The sequence below is a fragment of the Falco punctatus genome (assembly GCF_963210335.1).
Source record: "Falco punctatus genome assembly, chromosome: 6".
Lineage (NCBI taxonomy): Eukaryota > Metazoa > Chordata > Aves > Falconiformes > Falconidae > Falco > Falco punctatus.
In genome coordinates this window covers 91762156-91783314 of record NC_137585.1, presented here as the reverse complement: position 1 = coordinate 91783314, position 21159 = coordinate 91762156, and the positions used below count along the sequence as shown (strand labels likewise).

At 37.8% G+C, this 21159-nt stretch overlaps 1 protein-coding gene across 1 annotated transcript in view; it reads right to left on the bottom strand.

The window, feature by feature from the left end:
• COG5 (component of oligomeric golgi complex 5) overlaps window positions 1-21159 on the bottom strand; it is a 181922-nt gene that overhangs the window by 94974 nt on the left and 65789 nt on the right. The window contains exon 7 of the mRNA XM_080392755.1: window positions 11617-11747. Coding sequence (XP_080248881.1) covers window positions 11617-11747 — 131 coding nt within the window. The remainder of the gene's footprint in view (window positions 1-11616; window positions 11748-21159) is intronic.

Sequence of the window (21159 nt, the reverse complement as noted above, 5' to 3'; positions counted from 1 at the left end):
TGCAAGACAACCACATTTTTTTGGACAAGAAATCAATAGGATTTCACAACAAGTCTCCAGGGAAAGAGTAAAACCTGTGGTGCAGGAGAACATATGGCACCCTCCCATCCTCCTTGCTGGTAACGCCTACTTTGGCACACATTCCTCCCTGAATACATATACATTTTAGCTTTGCTCATATACAGTGCTGGAGGAGGGAGGGGGAAAGACTGAGCGCAGTTCATCTTCCAGCTTCCCTTCTTCCACCCCAGGAAGGAAGGAGTTGCACACAAAAAAGCACCATCTGAGCTCTGGAGAGCAAATACATATCAGCACCCAATAACCACTGTTACATGTATGCTTCATGATCAAAGGGAGCTGAATGAAAATAGCAACATGCTGCGCATCTAGGTTGCGGCATGGGCACGTGTTTCCGTGCTTACTTAAGACCAAGAGGCAGCAGAAGCAGTACACACTTCAGCAAGCAGAGTACAAGGAACACACTTTGGCATGAACTAATTCTGGCTAGATTAAACAAAACACTATCATAGCCATCTTTGCTACTACATTATCTCTATTATGCTGTGAAGATGCTACCTAAAACACGGGCTTCTAAAACATATGCTCAGGTACTTCCTGAGTAGGCCTTTTTTCCCAGCAGTATTCACCAAGGAATTAATTCCCTGCACCTTGCTGAATTATAAAGCCTTTCACTCTGGAAAACACACCACATATGGGGCAAAACCGTATCTCTGAAAATGAATTGGGCAGACCTGCAAAAATCTGCAGATTTGGATCTCTGGCATGAGATGTCTTCAAAAATTACTATGACCTCCTTTCTTCTGCAGTTCCAACATGTTTGTCCAACAGAAATGATGGACCTGCCTCAGAATTTAGATTACCAACTGTTCAAGTCATTGCTCAATCTTCACCTTATTGTACATAAAGAAATACCACACTTTGTTGAAGAGCTTGTAGAGTTGCTACCAAATTCTTGGAAGTCCATTTAATGAAAACTTGAGGAATTTTATCATATTATAAAACTGGGTCAAGTTAGAAACGTAAGATACAAATTTAACTGTAGCAGCTTAACAAAGTATTTATTAATATCACCGTGAGATGGATATAGATATATTAAAACCCCTGCATGGCAGCAAAACCAAAATCTCGCTTTTTTTGTTGTTTTTGTAACATAAAGCTGCATTTTATGCTATTCGTCACAGTTGTCTGGTGGTGGGGGTTTTTTTAATGCAGATGAGCAAACATAAGGCAGCGTCTTGTCAGTAGAAAAACAGTAAAGGAAAAAATGACAGTGACGGATTCTCTGGGAGGGGTACTGAAAGAGGTCATGGCACAAAAACAGTTGTGGAAAATCAGACAGTTTTCAGCTAATAAAGTTAAGGAACTTTAAGGACTAAACTATTTTCAGTTACATATGAATAGCAGGCACAGTTGCAGTAATATGATTGTTTACTTAAGTTAATTCTACCTCTTCCCAAATAATTTTAAGATCTAAAAAAAAAAGACAACAGTTCCCAATTATGTATTAGAATTTCAGCCAAAACCATTACTAAACACTTATATTACCGTACGCATCCCATTAATTTTACATGAATTATTGAAGACTGATTAAATATGCATGTGTCTACCCAAGCAGGTATTTCACCACAATGCAGTCTCCTGCATTCTGCTATTTTCAATATTTGCTTAAAGTCAGTGCTTTTTAGCCAATGTCTCATATCAACTAATTATGAATTCCTTACACCACGGCATACTACCTGCCACCGAGGGAAAGGAAAAGAGAAGACTGTTTCATGCTTCGCTTCATTTGCTACTGACAGCATCTCGCTGGGACTGCCTGCTTTGCAGTTTGATGACAACTACTCTGCGGAACATGTGTCCAGCAGACACGCAATTAATAATCAAGAGCACTAACAGATGATCAACAAGAAACATCACTCTCTTGGCCAAGCCACGCAAACCCCCAAACCAACACCTCCTCCAGCAGGGTGTGAGGGACACCAACAGCACAGGAGGCAGCAGTTCCCCCTTAGCTGTGCTCCCCTGGGCCACGGGGTGATCTGCGGGAGCATTCCAGACACAAACACAGGTGTCTGAGGTGGCAGGTTCAGCTGGGGTAATAGTTTGAAAATCAGTAGAGCTATGACAGCAAGATGGCTGAGGTGGTGAGGGGACTTCCTAATTTGGATGCTTTTGAAGGCATTGAGGCCTAGGGAAATGGAAGTATAATGGTATCCAGCTGAAAGACAGAGGAAGATAGGACAGTGGTATGCCCTAATCCTGAACACGTACATGCCCAGGTACGGTGACAGAAGCTGCTGTCATTGCCATCACCTCAGTGGAGGCAGTCAGGCAATCCAAATCTGGGAAACAACGATGGCTTCATTTCTCAGTTCTCTGCCTTAATATGATTTGAAGCAAAAAAATAATCCAAAGGACAGGGGGAAAAAAATGTTCTTTAACCTGGACCTAGTTAAATTTGAAGGTTTTGTTGAAACCATAACCTGAACCTATAGTCCCTAATACACTGTGACAAAATGTCTCCCGATACTGCCACCTCATGAATTGAAAAACCTGTGCATTTTGTTTGTTTTACAAAAAGACACCTTGTAACTTCGATATCTGGTGCATAATAATCTTTCAACTTTATAAGCACCAAACCCGACCCTGAATACTACAGAAGTTTATCAGAAGGAAGAGAGTCAAATGCAGGTGCGGGCTCTGCCTGGCTACACGGCCACCTACCTGTCCCAGAGCTGGGAAGGTGAACTCCTAGCAAGAGTTGCTGATCAGGAAGGGCAGCTGACAGAAGGTGAGGGTCCCCCTTAGATGCCTGGTTAGCTAGTCCTCTGCCCTCACTCCCACACCCAGAAACTTTCTGCTGGACATAATTTAAAGAACTAAAAGTTACATTCATTTTACAATGCTTATTCTACTTTAACTGCAATATACTTCAAAAGGTAAGATATTACTGGGTGAGAAAATAGAAGCTTCACGATCTATTTAAGAAAAAAATGTTATTTTCACAGGGGAATAAAAAAGCATTTTCATGAAACACCACCTGTTTAAAAGGGGTGAGTTTTGCCTAATCGTTAAAGCACAGAAACTTGCAAAATCAAATACTTTTTTAAGAACCTTCCTGCTTACTCCTTGTCATTTACAACTTCTCTATATTTACCCACCTGTGGAAAGAGATTTGCTAATAGCTGCCTAAACCATCTACTATCGGTTTGAGAGGAATTTTCTAAAAGAAGCTGCAAAAGTAGAAACCAGAACATTAATAAAAGAGGATCCGTATTCAGAAAGTAACATGTGACATGGGGTTCTCTGCACATTCACAACAGTAAATTATACTCTTAACACTGAGCAGGAAAGCCCTAGACATCACTTTTATTTGAAAACCCTTCTATTTTCAAAATGTTGCTATTAAACTTGCCCACACGTGGCAATAACTACAGCTCTCATTAGTCTTCTAATGGTAGCTGAAAATAATCTTGGAATAGAGATATTTTTAAAAGTTACTATTTCAACTACATTAGCACAGTGTAACTCCATTCACAGACCAAAAACCTGTTGCACTGAAAAGAGAAACTATCACAAGATGATTGCTACTTCTTCCTCATTTTGCTTCTTTTCACTTTTTTTCCTTTTTGCTTTCAGTACCATCCTGATTCCCACATACAAAATGTTTTAAAGATCAAGTATCTTAAATACCAGAGTTACAACATATGGAAAGAGCCTAAGTACTGAGCAGTCAATCACATGCTATCATTTCGACGTGCATTCACGATGCCTCAGGTTACAGGCACTTAGATTCCTAATGGTTTGTTACCAAGGCCTCCATATTTTCCCGCTGCATCAGCACTGGAGTTACATACCCATTAATCTCAAAGAGATATTTTTTAAACCTTGTTGATGTTTTTACACTCAAAGCTTATCTTCTCTGATTTAGCAACATGACCTGTTAAGAAAGAGCCATCAAACATCTAATAAAACAAGTACTACTACAGCTAGCATGTTTCCTTGCCTGTTCTTGGATTATCACCTGTTGTCGTAGTCACCTATATAACACACTATATATTCCACCAAAGTTTTGCTGATATTTTCTTTCTGGCTACATGAAGTTTTCTTGTGCTGTACAAATGCTTCCAATGAGAAAATATACCTATATGGTGTAACACAGTGAGATGAAACAATGGCTGGAGATTAAATTTAGAGATGACCAACATGACTGATTTTTTTTCTGTTGTTGCAAAACTTTTAAAGAGGCATTAACATACTGGAATAATTAATGGTTTGCCTTTTCCTAAGGATTTGAAAATATTTTTTTGCACCTGAATAACAAAACACAGAGCTAACACCTAAAAAATTATGCACAGAAACACCTTAAAGCATTTTTATTTTTATTATTGTTGTTGTTACTACTGCTACTAAACACATTTTAGTGTGTTATGCCAATATTCCACCTTCCTTTTTTTATGCACATTTTTAGCCCTTACATGCAGAGGTTGCAAGCTGCAAAATAAAAGTGAACTATATTGAAGCCAGACATTCATTTTAGCTATTCCAAGATTCAAAACATTCTATCATCTGTTCCTATGGAAACTGAAAGGATATTCTAGGTTATATCAGTATCAGCCGATTATGTTGCAGAGAAATCTGTGGTTTATTTTAATCCATGGTTCAGAGGTATAAATTCATGCTTAGTGTTTAGCTTGGTGGTTCTGAATTACTGTAGCACAGTTAACACTTCAGTTCCATTAGATTATACTTAAAAATAAAATGAACTCTTTTCAGACCAGAATAGTAAAAGGAAAATTGCATAAGGTTTTGTTAATCCCCATGAAGTTCACCATTTAGATGCAAGATATAACTAACACATACTTGGAAGGTATTTTTTGGTTGTTAGATGAGCCGTACATTGCTATATCAAATCTTAACAGAATAATTAAAGGAAGAAATAATTTAGGTTTATCAAGAACTCCTTCAGTAGTGCCATGCACCAGATGGCCAGATGAAGGAATATGATTTAGCAAGTTAACAAGATCACAAAAACCATAACCATAATATTGAAGATTAAAAATAAAATCGAATAATGCAATGTATGTTTCTGAGACAAAGAAACTTAAAAATTAGGATAGAGTAAAACTTATAAAGATTATATAAACACAAAGTGAAAATTCTCTATATGCATACAGAACTACTGTAAAAGAAAAAACAGAAACAGTATAAGCTAGTAGGAATTTAATTAAACAGACTCAAATGCCATTGTGATCTTTTACAACAAAAGCCAATATGACAGCTATAACATGTTGAAATAAGTCTCTGTCTGCATTAGAATTACAAAAATCAGTAAAATGGGTGGCTAATGTGAATTTAAATAAAAAGCTTTGGATCTCATCCCGTGTCTTCATGAAGCAAAACTTGATGATTTGAAGTTAACTATAGCTAACACCCTCACCATATGCCAAAAGTAGCAAACAGGTTCAAATTTTCCTTTTTACAGATAATTCTTCAGTCTTGTTACTCTAGATTCAAGTAATTGACTTCAAACTGAATAATCAAAAATGCCTTCCATTTCTATAGCATATCGTAGTCAATCACTTTATTATGAAATAGCTGTCTCAGTCTAGTTTCCATCAGGATGTCCTCCAGGGAATCAAGACTGTGAAATAATAAGGAAACACAGCTTCTACTGCCTGAAATGTACTGTATTGGTTACATTTTTTACAGTGATGAGGTTAACTTCCAAACTCTAGCTTTCAAAGCAGAAATAAAACATTGAGGGCAGGGTGGAACATGACACCCAAACCCAAAGTAAATAAATAAATAGCAGGGGCAAGGGGGGAAGCTATGAAGCAATGACTACTCTTTGACTTAAAAAGAAAAAAAAAAAGTGTACTCTGGATAGCATTTCAACTCTTGTTTTTTCCAGACTTTTTATGAGGGTAACCAACAGTAGTATATGGATAATGGGCTGTGTGCCAAATTGGAGGGGTTCTTTTCTCATATTTTTCTACTTTACTTGCAATTATAATGATCATTCTGCAATTATGCATACCAACACAGTTATGCACATCTACAAAATGAGAATCCATTTCATTAACATTCTGATGTACATAAAGGCTTATATTTAAAAGGTATGACAACACATCATAGCTAATACTGAAAAGCAGCAAACAGCAGGCAAAATCATCTGGAAGATAAAATTTTTCTTCTGACTAGTGCAGTACATCAGTGTGAGCAACATAACATGGCCCAAATTAAACGAACTCAAGATAAACACTCAGAGGCCCACTACAAAGCTGTGGGGCACACAAAGTGACATTCTCCTTTGACATTAGACTTGTTCTACAGTCAAGCATCTCTCCACTGAGCCAAGAACTTCAGACAGTATATTCCTACAGTTGCACAGCACATTTTACTATCAAGCATTCAAATCTGAAGATGACACTAAACTAGCAAAAACTAGCAAGCATACTGTGATTTACAGTGAAGTGTTAAAATACCATAAACTATTGTAGAAAAAAGGATGTTTCAGTGAAACATATACTCTTGCTGAAGTACACAAGATTGCAAATGAGAAACTCAAGATCAAGTAGTGCTGCAAAAGCCATCCATGCATTTGGCAGTAGTAAGTACAAGTAACTCAAGAAAGCAATGTTATCACATTTTTGCGAGTTTCACCAAAAAAAAGTGAAAAATGGAGCTCAGTGCCAGTCATTCTTAGTATCTGAATATCTCAAACACCTCCAAGTGCATTTGCACAACTGGAAAATGCTGTTACAGGATAATAAAGAACATGTATTGTTTATGATCCTTGGCATCAGATTAAACACTGCCCTACAAAGGATTTCAAATTAATTTCACTGATTTTGCCATAACATTGCAAGATGTACTACGTAAGCATCTATCTTAGGGAACCCTGAACTGAGATAAATCGAGAAACTTCTGAATAATGACCTCCAGATAACTGGTTAATTATGCAGATATTTCATCCTCCCATCACTTTTATCAGGCACTAAATAGCATTAGTCAAGAACAATTATGCATAAACAGCTAGTTAAGAATTTTTTTGATGTAAAAAATGTACTTGTTCCAGAGATGACAACTTAGGGGAAAGTTCAGTATGAAAAGAATGCAAAACAGAACAATTCACTAAAAAAAAATCAAGTCAGTGAGTTACAATATGAAAATTCAAAATGCCCCCAAATATGCTCAAAGTGACACCAGTATAAAGATGTTACACTGAAATTAATTCTGACATTTTTGTTCAGATTGTACTTTTTACACAGTTATCCTACATATACAAATCCAGCATTTGAACATCTTGCAGAAGCAGAGTTTAGGACTTACTTCTGTTGGGGGTTTTTCCCCCCTCTTCTTTATTCTATGAGGTTATAATTGGTAAAGCTCTTCATTTGGAAAAAATAACAATCTATGTATTAAAAAAAACTGCAGACAATTTAACATTCATTTGGACAAATAGTTATTAAGCTCACACTTATGTTTTGCTTTCTCTGACATGACCAGGAAACTTCACAACATGATCACCAGAACAATTTCAGTGAATTATCAGTGAATTTAAATCTCTCCGGATTCATGCTAGGCAGGAAAACAAATTTGCCCACCCCTTAAACAAAGGAAACTGGGTGACAAACATCACATAATTTATCCAAAACCTTTCTTTAAAAAAGTAGTCAGACACCTATAGATCACTCCAGGAGACAAAGAAGAAAAATTTTCACTGTCTGTGGTCAAAGATACAGAATGTTTCTGTAACACACAGAAGGACAAACTGCGTTTAAGGCGCAAACCCAAGGAAATCTGAGATCTAACTCTCATCTCCACACCACGTCTTGTTTGACCTAAATGGATATTTTAATCAATCTTTAATAACACCATAGTCCTCACCACTTACATCCTAACTAATTACTGAAGTTTATATCAATAAAGTCAAAAGCAAGAGCATTTCACACATATATGAGAACATACATGCAAAAATCCATCCTTCATATGCAGAGGAGACCCAGAACAGTTGTTAAAGCAGTGAACCTGGCTCAGAAACAGGGGTACCCTCTGCAGAGCAGTGAAGATGGAGGGGATGGAAATGCACCTCTTTTCTGCACACACATGGCCTGGCTCCTAATGCTACCAACACTATCATTACCAGATGGAACTAAGTTTGGGCATCCCTGGCTGTAAGGGAAAGTCCTGCACTAAACGTGACAATACATAGCAGAAAGGGTTTGAAGCATGAACTAAGTTGCAGAGGAAGTTTATTCTTTGTAAGTATAGCAGACAACACTGTCTGGCAAAACTGCCCTACCTGGAATCAAGCTGTGGCGATCTTAACAAATTTCTCCTGTTCTGAGTAATTTCTTATTACTCACGATCTGCTTTACACAATATACTGCTGTTGAATAAAGGGGTGAAGTGGTGTCAAGAGCAAATTAGATTCTTCTGCCTAGGGTTCATCCTGTGAGCAAAAGAAATACCGGGGATGCTTCAGGCAAGTTGCAAGACAGATATATATACCTCTATTTTTCTTTTTAAAACAGAAAACGTTGCTGTCTCTTCTCTTTGAATGGTGACTTTAATAGAGTTCTTGATGTATCTCTGTTAAAGCAGCCTCTCCTGCTTTCTATACTATCTGCCACTAACCTGCTTACAGCTTGAAGGAAATTGAGATTTTAGCAAGGAGTTTAGGATTAAACGGTAAGGTCAGGGTTTCAATCCATTTTCTTGATACTGTTCTGTGGGCCATGAAAGAGCATCAGTCTGTGCTATGTACACTAGGAGTGCATAACAAAGCATACACAACAATAAAAAACCTGCCCGTAGCCACTGGTACCCCTGCTTGATTGGGTTTGCTATTACTGGTATTACATTTCAACAATATTTGTATTACTTGTCAACAAGAGCAAAGTGGGCTCGCTCTTTCTAAAAGGATTAGGAAGACAAGCATGGTTAACAGCTTTATGAAAGCCTGTTAAGTCTAGACACATTGACCTACACTTCTAGTTTATACCCAGATGGCAGCGTTAAAGATACTGCCATGAATATGACGGAGGAAGCCTTCACGTCTGAAATGGTCAGTGGCTAATGCCACACTTCCAAAGGAAGAGGGAAAGAGAGATTTCGTTTCTTCTGAGAAATGCACAAATGCTACAGTGATGAACATACAATAAGAATGGGAATTACAATGCAGAGAAAAAGACAATGTATCACTTACAGGTTAAGTATCTGCTTTCACGTGCTACTGCTGACAGTTACTTGGGAGAATCTGGGCACAGCTCATTTTTTATTTAACGACATGCAAGTCACATGCTAATCAAAAATAGAAAACAGTTTCTTACCTAAACAAAGGAGATAGATCAAAATATTGCAAGGGGCAATTTAAACTTTTTACCTCTATGCTTTTTAAGTTCTAGCAGCATCTCTGAAAAAAAAGCTGAATTCTACAGAAGACATTCACCAAATTCTAATGACTTCTGCTTAAAAGTTTTAAACTTAATAGTTTTACTTTTTTATGTTTCCACTTCCTGCTTCTCTTACAGGTAGACACTGAAATACTCTAAAATGGAGATGTAAGACTAACTTTCTTCTTAAGGTACTGTTGAGAAGCGCTAGATGAAATACAGAAAGAGAGCTTGCTGTTATGTAGGCAGTTGATCTTGTATATTATTTACACAGCAGATCAAAACAAAGGTGAAAACTAAAACTGCAATTGCAAATATGAATATCAAATAACTGAAGAACCACCTGCACAAATAAAGATGCAGTGCTATTCTCAAAGGTACAGACTGGCTACCAGAATAGAAACTAGCAGGAAGACAGCCCACCTGAGGAATTCTGTAGTACAAAACACAGAGGAAGAGATTAAGATCCCATGTCCTCTTATGGGAAATCTCAGGGCTTGGAAGGTATAAACATCAATCAGTTTGTCAATAAAACACACAGCTACATACCATCCTGCTAGACATATTCAAAATTCTAGTTTTCTTAGGCAATGCCTGCATGCATATTTTCTAAAGCACACACTATTTTTCCAACATCAAATCCACGAATCATATCCAAAAACAAGACTGTGAAGCATAATCCAACACCTCTTCATGAAAACATCCCCACTTCTGATATGACTAAGCACTAAAAATGTTCTTCCAAACAATCTTCCATTGGCTGGAAACAGGCCTCTGGCTAAAGCCCAACAGGCATATACTTTAATAATCTCTTGATTACCTGGATACAGCCTGGAACACCTAATAAATCTATCTATTTTTCAAGTGGAGTGGGATTGATTTCCCCTGGGTTTCTTTGTCAGTTCCGTTTTAGTACTTAATATGAAGAGAAAATTATCAGAGAAGGTCAAATCTGACATGAAAAACTAGGAGGACTACACACTGATGAAGACTTTTGCTACATTTACAATAAATGTCCACCTGCTTTTTCTTAGGCCCTATCGTCGTTCAGTCTTTATTTAATATTGCATATGCTTCATAGCTTGTAACAAGCTTAATCATAGCTTGGCAACATGCTCAAATTGCCAGAAGTTTCAACATTTGAATAGTAATCAAGTAAAAAATGGGGTGGTTTTTTTATACCATTTTGCTAACAATAAATAGTCAAAGGTATTCACCACAATCATGACTTCTTACTGCAGGAAATAACTTGAAATGAGAGGTCTAAATAAAACTTTGAGACACAGATAATTTTAATCCTCAATTATCTAACCAAGCCAATTTAATGAAGAGATTTTCCATTCTGTATATGTCCTATTTTCATGTCAACTTTCAATAGTATAAACAAATGCCATATTGACTTACAGGTAAATTTAACCATTGGTAACAAACAGCATAAAAATCTTGTTCTAATCCTCTTTATTCTCTAATTTAAAACCCAAATTTGATAGGAATTTGTACTTTTTCCTCTTACTGTTGTAATGGGGATTTAATATATTTTTTTAAAAAGAACAATAAAAAATATACACAAAAGAACATGATTTTTTTTAAAAGGCCAGAAGACAGCACTAATGATATTACAAGTAGTTAAATAATAGATGTAGCCAGGTTAAAAATGTAGATAATTGTATTTAGTATGGATGAATGTAATTATACATGTTCATTTTGATACTCCCTACGGGGATTATTTACCTCAAAGTTCAAAATGCCCTTTAAAGTTTTAATGTCAAATCTTTTAAATCATTTCAATATATTACTGTATAGCTAAAATGTAGAAATCTTCTTACAGTTTTAAGAAACTGAATTTTTGAGATTTACCTATAAAGCTTGGCAATATTGGCAATGTAGTATACTGTGCTTAATGCAAAGTCCTATCAAACATCAAGCTTTTATCACTTTAACACTTTCAGTATGTGTTTAGACTTAAACTATTCATATCAGTATCAGATCCTGCAAAATTTTATTCTTGCAAATATTTTACAAGGCCAGTTTTGTCAATTTCTTTGGATATTCTCAAGCATGAAAATTTCTCATGTTAAGACTTTTTCCATGTTTAAACCCTATTATACAGAGCTACGCAAAATGAAGGAAACCAAGCTCCGAGCACTTTTACACTTCACTTTTGAAAGGAAATAAAGAAGAAAGTGTATTTTACCTGCGTCTCCACGCCTTGCTCAAGCAACCTTTTAGCCTGATTTTCCACCTCAAGGCGAGCTCTTGCAATAAAAAGCAGGTCATTTTCAATTACTTCTACTCCAGAGAGATCTATCCCTTGAGAAAGGTAATCTATAAAAGCAACAAAACATTGATAACCATGACATAGGATAATGGAACATTTTAAACATCCTGAAACATTTAAAAGTTAGTTAGTTCCAAGGGACATTTTTGCATATAACATCTGACAACAGAGTATGTCAGAGTAATGTATTATACCAGAAAAACTGAAAATCAGAAGATTATTACTCAAGAAAACCTGGATATTCAATACACTGAATTTAGTTCACCACACTTCTCCAGACCCAGACACTGCTGAAGAGGTGCACAGCACGAGTTCTAAGAACTCCAGAATCTCAGTCACAGGGCAGGAAGTCATCTCCTTGTCCCAAAGGATTAACAAGATAATTAAACTTCTCTAACCAGATGTCTGAATATTGAATAACCATGATTTGCTCTAAGATCTGAAAATCCAGATATATTACTGGTTTACAGATTCAGATTATACTTCATATATTTAAATCACACTTCTAAACATTTGGAATCAAACACAGAAGAACGGCAACAAAAGAAAACAATCTCCCCCCCATTTTTAATCACAGAAACATCACAAAACTTATCATCATGGAAACCACCAGCAGCAGAGCCTCTATAGATTACTGGACTGGACTGGCATCTGTAGCAAGAAAATCTATTCAAACTCAACTTTTGTCACTGGCTATGTAGATTTGGCCAGTTCACCTTTCACTAATAGCCACTTAGTAATGAGAGCACTCCAGCAAGTAAAAAACCCAACATTTGATCTCCCTCTATCAAAGGAGGTTTGAATCTGTGATATTTCTCCCAGACACATTAACTTTCTTTTTTTTTTAATTCCTGTGCTTTGGACTATTTAGGCTTTTCACATTGGACAATTTCAAATATAAAAGACAACCCAGGGCATAAACCCAAGGTTTTCACACTCCCTGAGGTCCCCGAGTTCTGTGTTCCCTCCAGTTGGCTCTTTGCCTGATCTTGCATGCCTGACCTGACCTAACGATTGACCTGTCTTTGAAAGAAGGGCTGGAGGATGCCTCTTCCCAAATGTCTTTGATTTCTTAGTCACACTCACTTGGGGCTCAGAACTGCATGTTCAATTTCCTTCAGGCTAATGAAAACCTATAGTTTAGATTGGGCTAGAACTCAAATCATTCAAATGCTATGCAATTACACCCGCAGTTATCGTATATTTTTGCAAATCAAACTGACTATGGCCACTGCTCTGAAATCCACATTCCCAGAATATGAAAAGCATGATCTGAGAACACCTACTGCTTTAGGCTCTTCCAAGAACAGACACACCTCTCCACTTAAAACTCTGAATTACAACATAAATTAGGTGGGAACTGGATGATTAAATTTGTAAAATGAACACTTCTGAACATGTCTGGGTGCATTAGATTAGACCTGCAGAGAAATGTAAAAGCAGCCTGGGAAGGTACCTAGTGAACCTGAAGAACCTTCAAAGTTAACAAAGCCTCTTTTTTTTTTGCCTTGCCCCCACCCCCCCACCCCCACCCCCCTCCTTTTTTGTCTTTCTAGATTTAAATCATCCCAACTCCTGATGTCAAGGTAGCCTAGACCTTGACACTACTGCCTATCTCCAAGATAATGCAGAACTAAGAACTAGTCTCATTTACACATTTTTCAGCATTTTGCTCAATCAAATCAGGTCATCCACCGCTTCTTTTGAAAGAACCAATAAAACTAACAAAATTATGGCCAAGGCATTTCAGCCAGTGCCAGATACTTCCTTCATAAGACAATGTTCCACTATTTCCATTTATAACCAGCCCACTACGACTTCCTAATAAAGTTATCTTCTTCTTATGCCCCCCAGTAAGTTTCTTAAAGCACAGACTTAAATTCCAACTAAGCAAACAGAACTTTTAAATCTTTACCAAATAACCTTTCACTTTCATAGTCAATTATTTTTGTTTATTCACAATAAACTAATTTAAGCCTCAAATCAATTTTAGCAACCACATGGTCACAACTGAATGCAACATTTCAAGTGAATTACTTCACAGCTATGCAGAGAATATCCTCGTACCTGCATATGAAAAACACTGCATAAGAAACTGAAGCAGAAAGTTTAGAGAAATACTGCATTAAAGCTTGGTAAGGCACAAAGGAAATCAGTTCTCTTAACAGTACAGTATGGCAAATAGGTTTTAATCTAACTAAGAAAAGACCTGCAAATGCTTTGTCTGTACGCATTTGTTTAAAAATGGATCAGAGAACTCAAAGGACAGCCAAGCAGCAGGACAGCACACCTCATGCTGCACAGGCTATTAATGAAGCCCTATATGCAGGCATGCTTGCAAAGCTGCTTTTGCCAGGGGCTACAACAGCCATGCTTACCCAGTTACTTCTCTGCAACTTTTGCTGTGACTAAGCTGCATATCTACAGGTGGCTTTCCACATAAACCTATTAAAACTAGTATTAAACTCCCACTAACTTCAATTACTGACTTCAATGAGTGTCTTGAACGTGAAGACTAGTCTTCTGACCCCTTCCTCTCAGCTGTACAAAAAAAAAAAAAAAAGTGCAAGGAACTACCCACAGATTATGTCTACTGCCACAGTAAATTCTGAAGTAGTTTCTTGGCAACATGAGATTTAAAAAGGTGCAGATATCACCAAGGACTTACATAGCCCATAAATACAAGATCTGTTGTGAAGTTCACTTATGTCACAAAACCATATTCTGCAACCCCACATTACTTAAATAAAATTAAAATATGGTTCTGATCTCCTAAATCCGCAGAAAACGCTGTGGAAGAGAACTAAAAAAGAGACTGTTTCTCCCTGCTGTATTTTAAAATCTCAAAATCTAAATTAAGCCATTTCAAGTGCTAAAAATCTAATCCTTCTGATGGTTTTAAGAAAGGAACAGAAAGACCATGCTGCTTTGGCTTCTGCAAATACTTCCATCTGTGTCTAAGACTGGCAGCCACCTCCTGCTCAACTGCCAAAATCTGCAGCTTTGTTCCAGGTTTCTTGCAATCCTAACAAAATGCTTTGGGACAATGCATTTCATTTAGCAGGACTTCAAAACAGAGGGCCTTTCTGGGGGTTCAGTGGCTAGACATCCTGCTACAGATGCTCTTAGTTGCTATTCTAACCAGTAGGGAAGCCATAGCAATCATATTATCATATTTTCAAAAGGAAAGCAGTTTCCATAAGGACAGCAGGTCTATGGCAGAAACACCTCCAAGTGATCTCCTGCCATTCCTATGTGAGAGCAGAAGCTGCAACACAGGCAGAATATGCACCTTTGGATACCTTTTATCATCTAAGCAGACAACATCATGTTAGAAATCTCTATACTCGCCAAGAGTGATGCTGCCACTGCAGACAGCATGATGAAACTGAGTAGAAGGGTGGTTGGCCAGATCATAGCCAGAGCCACAGTGCATGCAGGATCCAGTTTGTTTAAACCACTGCAGAGGAAATTGCACATTCCAACCAGTCAATTTTAGTTAGCGAAGAAACCATGTCACATGAAGTACAACAAAGACACTACCAGTGATTAACCCAGGGACCTGCCAAATCCAGGATTTTGCTTCAGGCATTTGTGCAATCATTATTTTGTTTCTTGCTGCGCACAGTCAGTCGATAACACTATGGTCATGATCAGAGGTGAGGCTGACATGGGCTCTAAGATACTTGTGTCTTCTCAGGAATTAAGCAGACACAATGGCTCATTCTCCCAGTTAGCACAGACTCTGGGGGACTGGGGCCAGGTTTAAAACTTGCCGTCTTTCCTTCTGCTTTAAACTTAAAGCACTAGAAAAAAAAAACTAATACTATATTAACCATAACGGAATTAGAGAGTATAGTATTTATAACTGCCATCTCTACCCTAACAGATTTTAAAAGCAGAGGTATAACATTTTGTTAACTTTGAGAAGACTTGTGCTTTAAATGAATTAGGACCTAAAAGTCTTATAAGATGCCATGCCAGGGCTGGATGCAGTTAGGACTGGATGCAGCCACAACAGGCATTGCCCTCACGCTAGCATGACATGCAGCCTGCTGCTTCAGACACTTCTGCTCAGTGGAGCCAGAGGGGAAATCAGAGGAGGGAGCTACGGTGCTACAGCCATTCCTCTACCTCTCATCCCTCTGATAATTCTACCTTTTTATATGGGTTCGTAAAAACAAAGGCAAATCCTTAACTCTCCCATAGGGTGTTGGTATTGCTTCCCTTCTAACTATCACACCTTATTAAGCTTGGAAAGCACAGCTGGAAATGACTTTTTAAGGACTTAAAATACAGACTGCCTGCTGAATCCTCTTCTTGAATAAAAGTATTCTATGTCAAGGCAGAATACACTGAGCCCTAGGAATCAGTGAAATTTATAACCTACCTCAGCCTAACAAAGGGTTAGAACTTTGTATTCCTTAAAGAAAAAATATTTTTGTCATTACAGCTCCGAATTTTCTTGGTTTACTAAATCCGAACAGCTTTTCTAATCTACTGGCTGAGATGCTGCTTACAAATGCGTTTTTTAAACCACCATTTCCCAGATAGTTATGTAAGAGGAGTTTAATAGACAGAGATAAATCCGATATGCACATAGTACATTAGGTAGAAAAACAATACTTTGAGCAACACAGTTAGCTTTTCTTAATCTAAGTGACTGAACAACACAGAATCTTTCTTTTATGTGTTCTCATCTTTTGACCTCAAATATTGCTCTGTGACAACATATAATGAAGAAAGGAAAAAATCTGAATTAAAACTTTCTGTAAGTATTAAAATATGTTTGGGGAAAAAGCTAATTATGAAGCTAGCATCAATATGACGTCCACAAAAAAACGTATTATCCTCTTTTCTTAAACTGAGTTGATTTTGAGCTTTTGCTGGAACTAGAGAATCAACAGAAGTCTACTGAGGACAATCAGGTGCACTAACAAAGAGGAAACCAGGACAGCCAGTAATAAACCAATGTCATTACACTGAGTCACTGAAGAGGCTACCTGAGCCAAAAGAGAAATCCTTCTGTGCTCTGAGAAATAACCTCAGTGATACTAACAAAGAGGGGAAAAGAATGAAATTAGAAGAGCTAAAGTGGATTTCCCTAGGAGCAAACACCGAAGATGCACTGCCCCACCAATGCACATGCAGCAAGAATAAGAGATGTTTTAGAAGAGACTGGGGGGCAGGGGGTGTGTGAAAGGAAATTAAGCCATTCCTGAAATTCTAAATAAAATCACAGATTTGTAAAACCATAAACTTTTGTTTGCCTGTTTGAGGAAGGCTTATTTGTTTTGTATAGGTCATTTGTTTTATTTTGCTTCTGCAGTCTCAGTCACAGAAAATGTCGATGATATCTGTATCCTAAGGCTGTTCTTTTTCAATAATGAAGAAAATTTACAATTTTGTAATTTTTACAAACGCTACTATTTTTTTTTGTCAACAGGTCCAAATGATACCCAAGAGTTCTGTTAGGATTTAAGTATGCAGAAGATGAGAGGCTACCAAAACATGATTTGTTGAGAAATACTGTAGAAGACTGCTACCGCACAAACATTACAGTGCATGCAGCACAGCACATACTGAAAATTACTCCAGAGGTAACTTAAGCATCAGAACAAATTGGTTGAAACTGTCCATTAGAAATAGCATATTAAAAATAAAGAATGGCAAGATGGAGTAAAACTGCAATGTTGTTATTACTTTCAGCTGACCTGAGTGCAGGCTGCTCTGAACAGAACACGTGCTCATTTCTACCTCCATGTCCTGAACCTGCTTCTCTGTTCTTTCACTCCAGCCCTGCCTCCAGGTCTTGGCACTCATGAGAGTTGCTTCTGTTGAGTTAGTTTCCATCTAAAGGCATTCTCTCACCTGGCTCATGATACAGACACAGAAGAGCACAGGGAGAGGGTAGGAACCCACAGGTAGGATACAGCTTCCCCTCTTGGTGGAAGCTCACATGTGCATTGGTAGATGATGTTCATGACACTGAATCTAAACTGCTATTTGCAATATTTATTTCTGTTACACAAAATTAGAAGGGAGTGGACAGATACTGCAAAAGCACATCAAATCTTTCCTACGAGGGAGAAGTATTCAGTAATGACAATCAATTTCAGTTTTGAAAGGGGTTATTAGACTTTCACAGTCTTTGGTCTTAAAGCAGTGCCTAGATACAAGCACAAAACAAACAAAATGAGTGGACTCATTTGTTCGAACTGCTAAGGACCCATTTGAGTTTTTTTCCATCTGCTTCTAAAGTACCTCAAAGTAATTTGCTAATCCAAATGGGCCACAAATCTAATCCAGCACAGAAACTTCCATGGTCCTAACGGAAATGTTAGCTACTGAAAAGGAAGGACAATATCCTGTTTGTCTCACTTATATCTGATCCAACAACCCAGGGCACCGCTGGGCCTGAATAAGCCAATTTGTTTGTTTTTATCAGTGCAGATAATATAAAACTAAAACCAGTCTTAGACCAGGGCCTGAGATCCCAATACCTCAGCAGAAACCAAATGCTTACCCTTTTGTGAAAGCAACGTAATATTTTATATTACGTCTTTATTCTCTAAGTTGAATAAGTGAACACCCTAACTTAAAGAACTTCTTGTGGTGCCTGCTTCTTGGAGGCACTTAAATTTTTCATTCAATTGATCCACAGAGCAGATGGGAATGGCAAGAGGAGGCATATTTGTAGGTCTTCAAACTGGAAGGTGACGCCTCCAAAAAGAACCTTTCTCCATGTTCTGTTTTAATCAAACTAATTCTCCACATAGGCCGAAATGACTGCCCTACACTGCATCAGGCACTGAAGTAGTTGCTGAAGCAAGGCTTATATTAAGGCTTTAAATCAAATGAAAGGGATTTCACTAGTTACTATGAAACAACACCTTATAGCCATCTTATACAATGTGAACTCTTCAAAAGATGTTTATTCCTTTAAAAACTGCATAGATTATGGTGCCTTGTGAAGTGTTCAGAAGAATGTAATCGTTCTATACTATGTGCCATATACAATATGCCATATATTTTAGATATACTTTACAAAATTATCAATTTTGAATCTCAAATTATTTATCTTTCAATTTTTCTGTAAATATCATGAATTCATTATTAAAGAGGAAGAAGATTTTATTTTACTAAAATGCCAGTTACTTACAAAACCCCTGCTATCTTTCCTTCCTTTTCCTACTGGACAAGATTCCTGCAAACATTTCCTTTTCTCAGTGAAACAATCAAGAATAAAATCTCTCTCTGCCACTAAAATGCCATTAAGTTCCTATGAAAACTGATCTGTGTTTAATCAATTCCTACCATCTTAAAAATTAACTACTTGTATCCATAATTCATAAGGTTTCAGTTTTTAGCTGTTTGAGCAACATAAGCGAGGCAAAATTGTCCTGCTGGAGACAGAAACTGAGTGAGGCCCATGGTGCTGTATTTCTGTTTACTTTCTCAGAGAGCACATTAACACACTCTTGCTGCTTAAGTCCAGAAAAGGAAACAGAATGTATTAGACTACCAGGTACAGTTTCTGATAGATGCCCCCAGTGAAGGGGAACATTAAAAATAAAAACAGAGGAAACTTACTGTTTCTCTCCAGACTGCATGCACTAAATTAAAAAAATACACCCGAAGTTGATAACAATACTGGAGGAATAGTGGGGAAAACCAGCTAGCTATTTTTAACATATTAAAGCTGCATTTAAATTGCCTTGATGGAAGAGTTAATTCCTACTGCTCTCTGGGCTGGAAATCAGATGCCAGGCGGGATCTAGAATTGATGGAAATGAGTTTGATATCTATTTTTATCATCACCAGTGACTTAACAATGAGCACCATATTTTGGAGACATTCCTGTGAAAATGCCATGATTCAGAAAATAGCTTAACACACCAAGACAAACATTACTTAGGTCTAATCACAAGTTATACCACACTACTCCCACATTCACTTAGGTCTAAAGCAAGAGCTGTTGAACTCCTTTAAGGTTCCCCCACCCACGCACCATTACATCTCCCCCAGCCCTCCCCCTCGCCCTTGAATACAGACTCACAACCTTACTTAACCACGACCTACTAAACCTGCTACTTGCTATTTTGCCCACTGTCTCCTCCATCACCTGGACTACCAGGCTCAAAGGGGACTGGGCAGCAACTCCACATCCTGGAGGCTGATACTGTTTAATATCACTGTTAATAACCTGAGTGATGGGACAAGATTAATCCTCTGTGAGTTTATGGTGACAGCAATTTGGGGGAAGTGCTCAGCACCCTGGAGGGCAGGGCTGCCATTCTGAAGAACCTCAACAACCTTGAGAAATGGCCGGACAGAAACATCACAAAGTTCAGCAAAAGCACATTAAGCCCTGTTCATCTAGGATGGCATGACCCTGTGCGCCTCGCCTGAACAGGCCAGATGCTCACTGGCTGGAAAGAAGCTTTGCAGAAAAGGACTCAGTGGACAGTAAGTTGAACATAAGCCAGCAGTATGTCCTTGTGGCAGAGGCAGCCTACTGTGGACCAGACTGGGTGCAGCAAAGGTGTAGCCAGTAGGCTGAGGGAAGTGATTATTCATATTATTTGGCATTTGTAAGGCCACTGTACTCCATGCCTCCCAGTACAAGAAAGAGATTGACAAACTGGAATGAGTCCAACAGGGAACCACCAAGACAGGGGACTGAAGCGTATGAGCATGAGAGGCTGAGAGAACTGAGTTTGTTAACCTAGAAAAGAGACGATCAAGAAGAGATCTAGCTGCTGTCTTCTGCTACCTAACAGGTGGTCAGGAGAAGACAGAGCCAGACCTTTCTCAGAGGTGCACACAGGTAGGACAGGAGGCAAAAGACACAAGCTACAGCACAAAAAATACATCTGGGGAGAATACCACATTTGTGGTGCTGCCCACCTTACCCATGAAGCATATTAACCTGCAGGAATGCACACGTTCGATTTTAATATAATTAAAATTGGTAAAGCCTGAAACATTAAGATCTAGAATACTAAGAATCACCCTAAGCTTCTTATGCCTTCCCTCAAAACAAGCTGATTTGAGAAACTTCCTCAGGAGCTCCAAAACATTTTTAGTAACTAAACCCGCTTTTTTTCTAAATTCTCTGTGATAAGATACTGCCAAAGAACTGTAACATTCATGCCATTCAGCAGCAGCATTTGGACAGAGCTGAAATCAACTCCACCCTAAATATTCTATCTGAGATATGGCCTGGAAATCAGAAATCATTCAAAAGAAAATTTCTTACACCAATACCTATAAATTACAAGTACACCAGGTCCATAACATGATCCAAAATGTATAATCATGAAAACAAAGCCAGTATCTATGTCATTTTAAAAGTCCACATTTTATTCTTGTAATTAAGATTGCTCTTCATTAAAAATACACAGAGAAAAAAAGTCCACTCCTCCATAATAAATTCACTGAAGCTTAATTTCGACA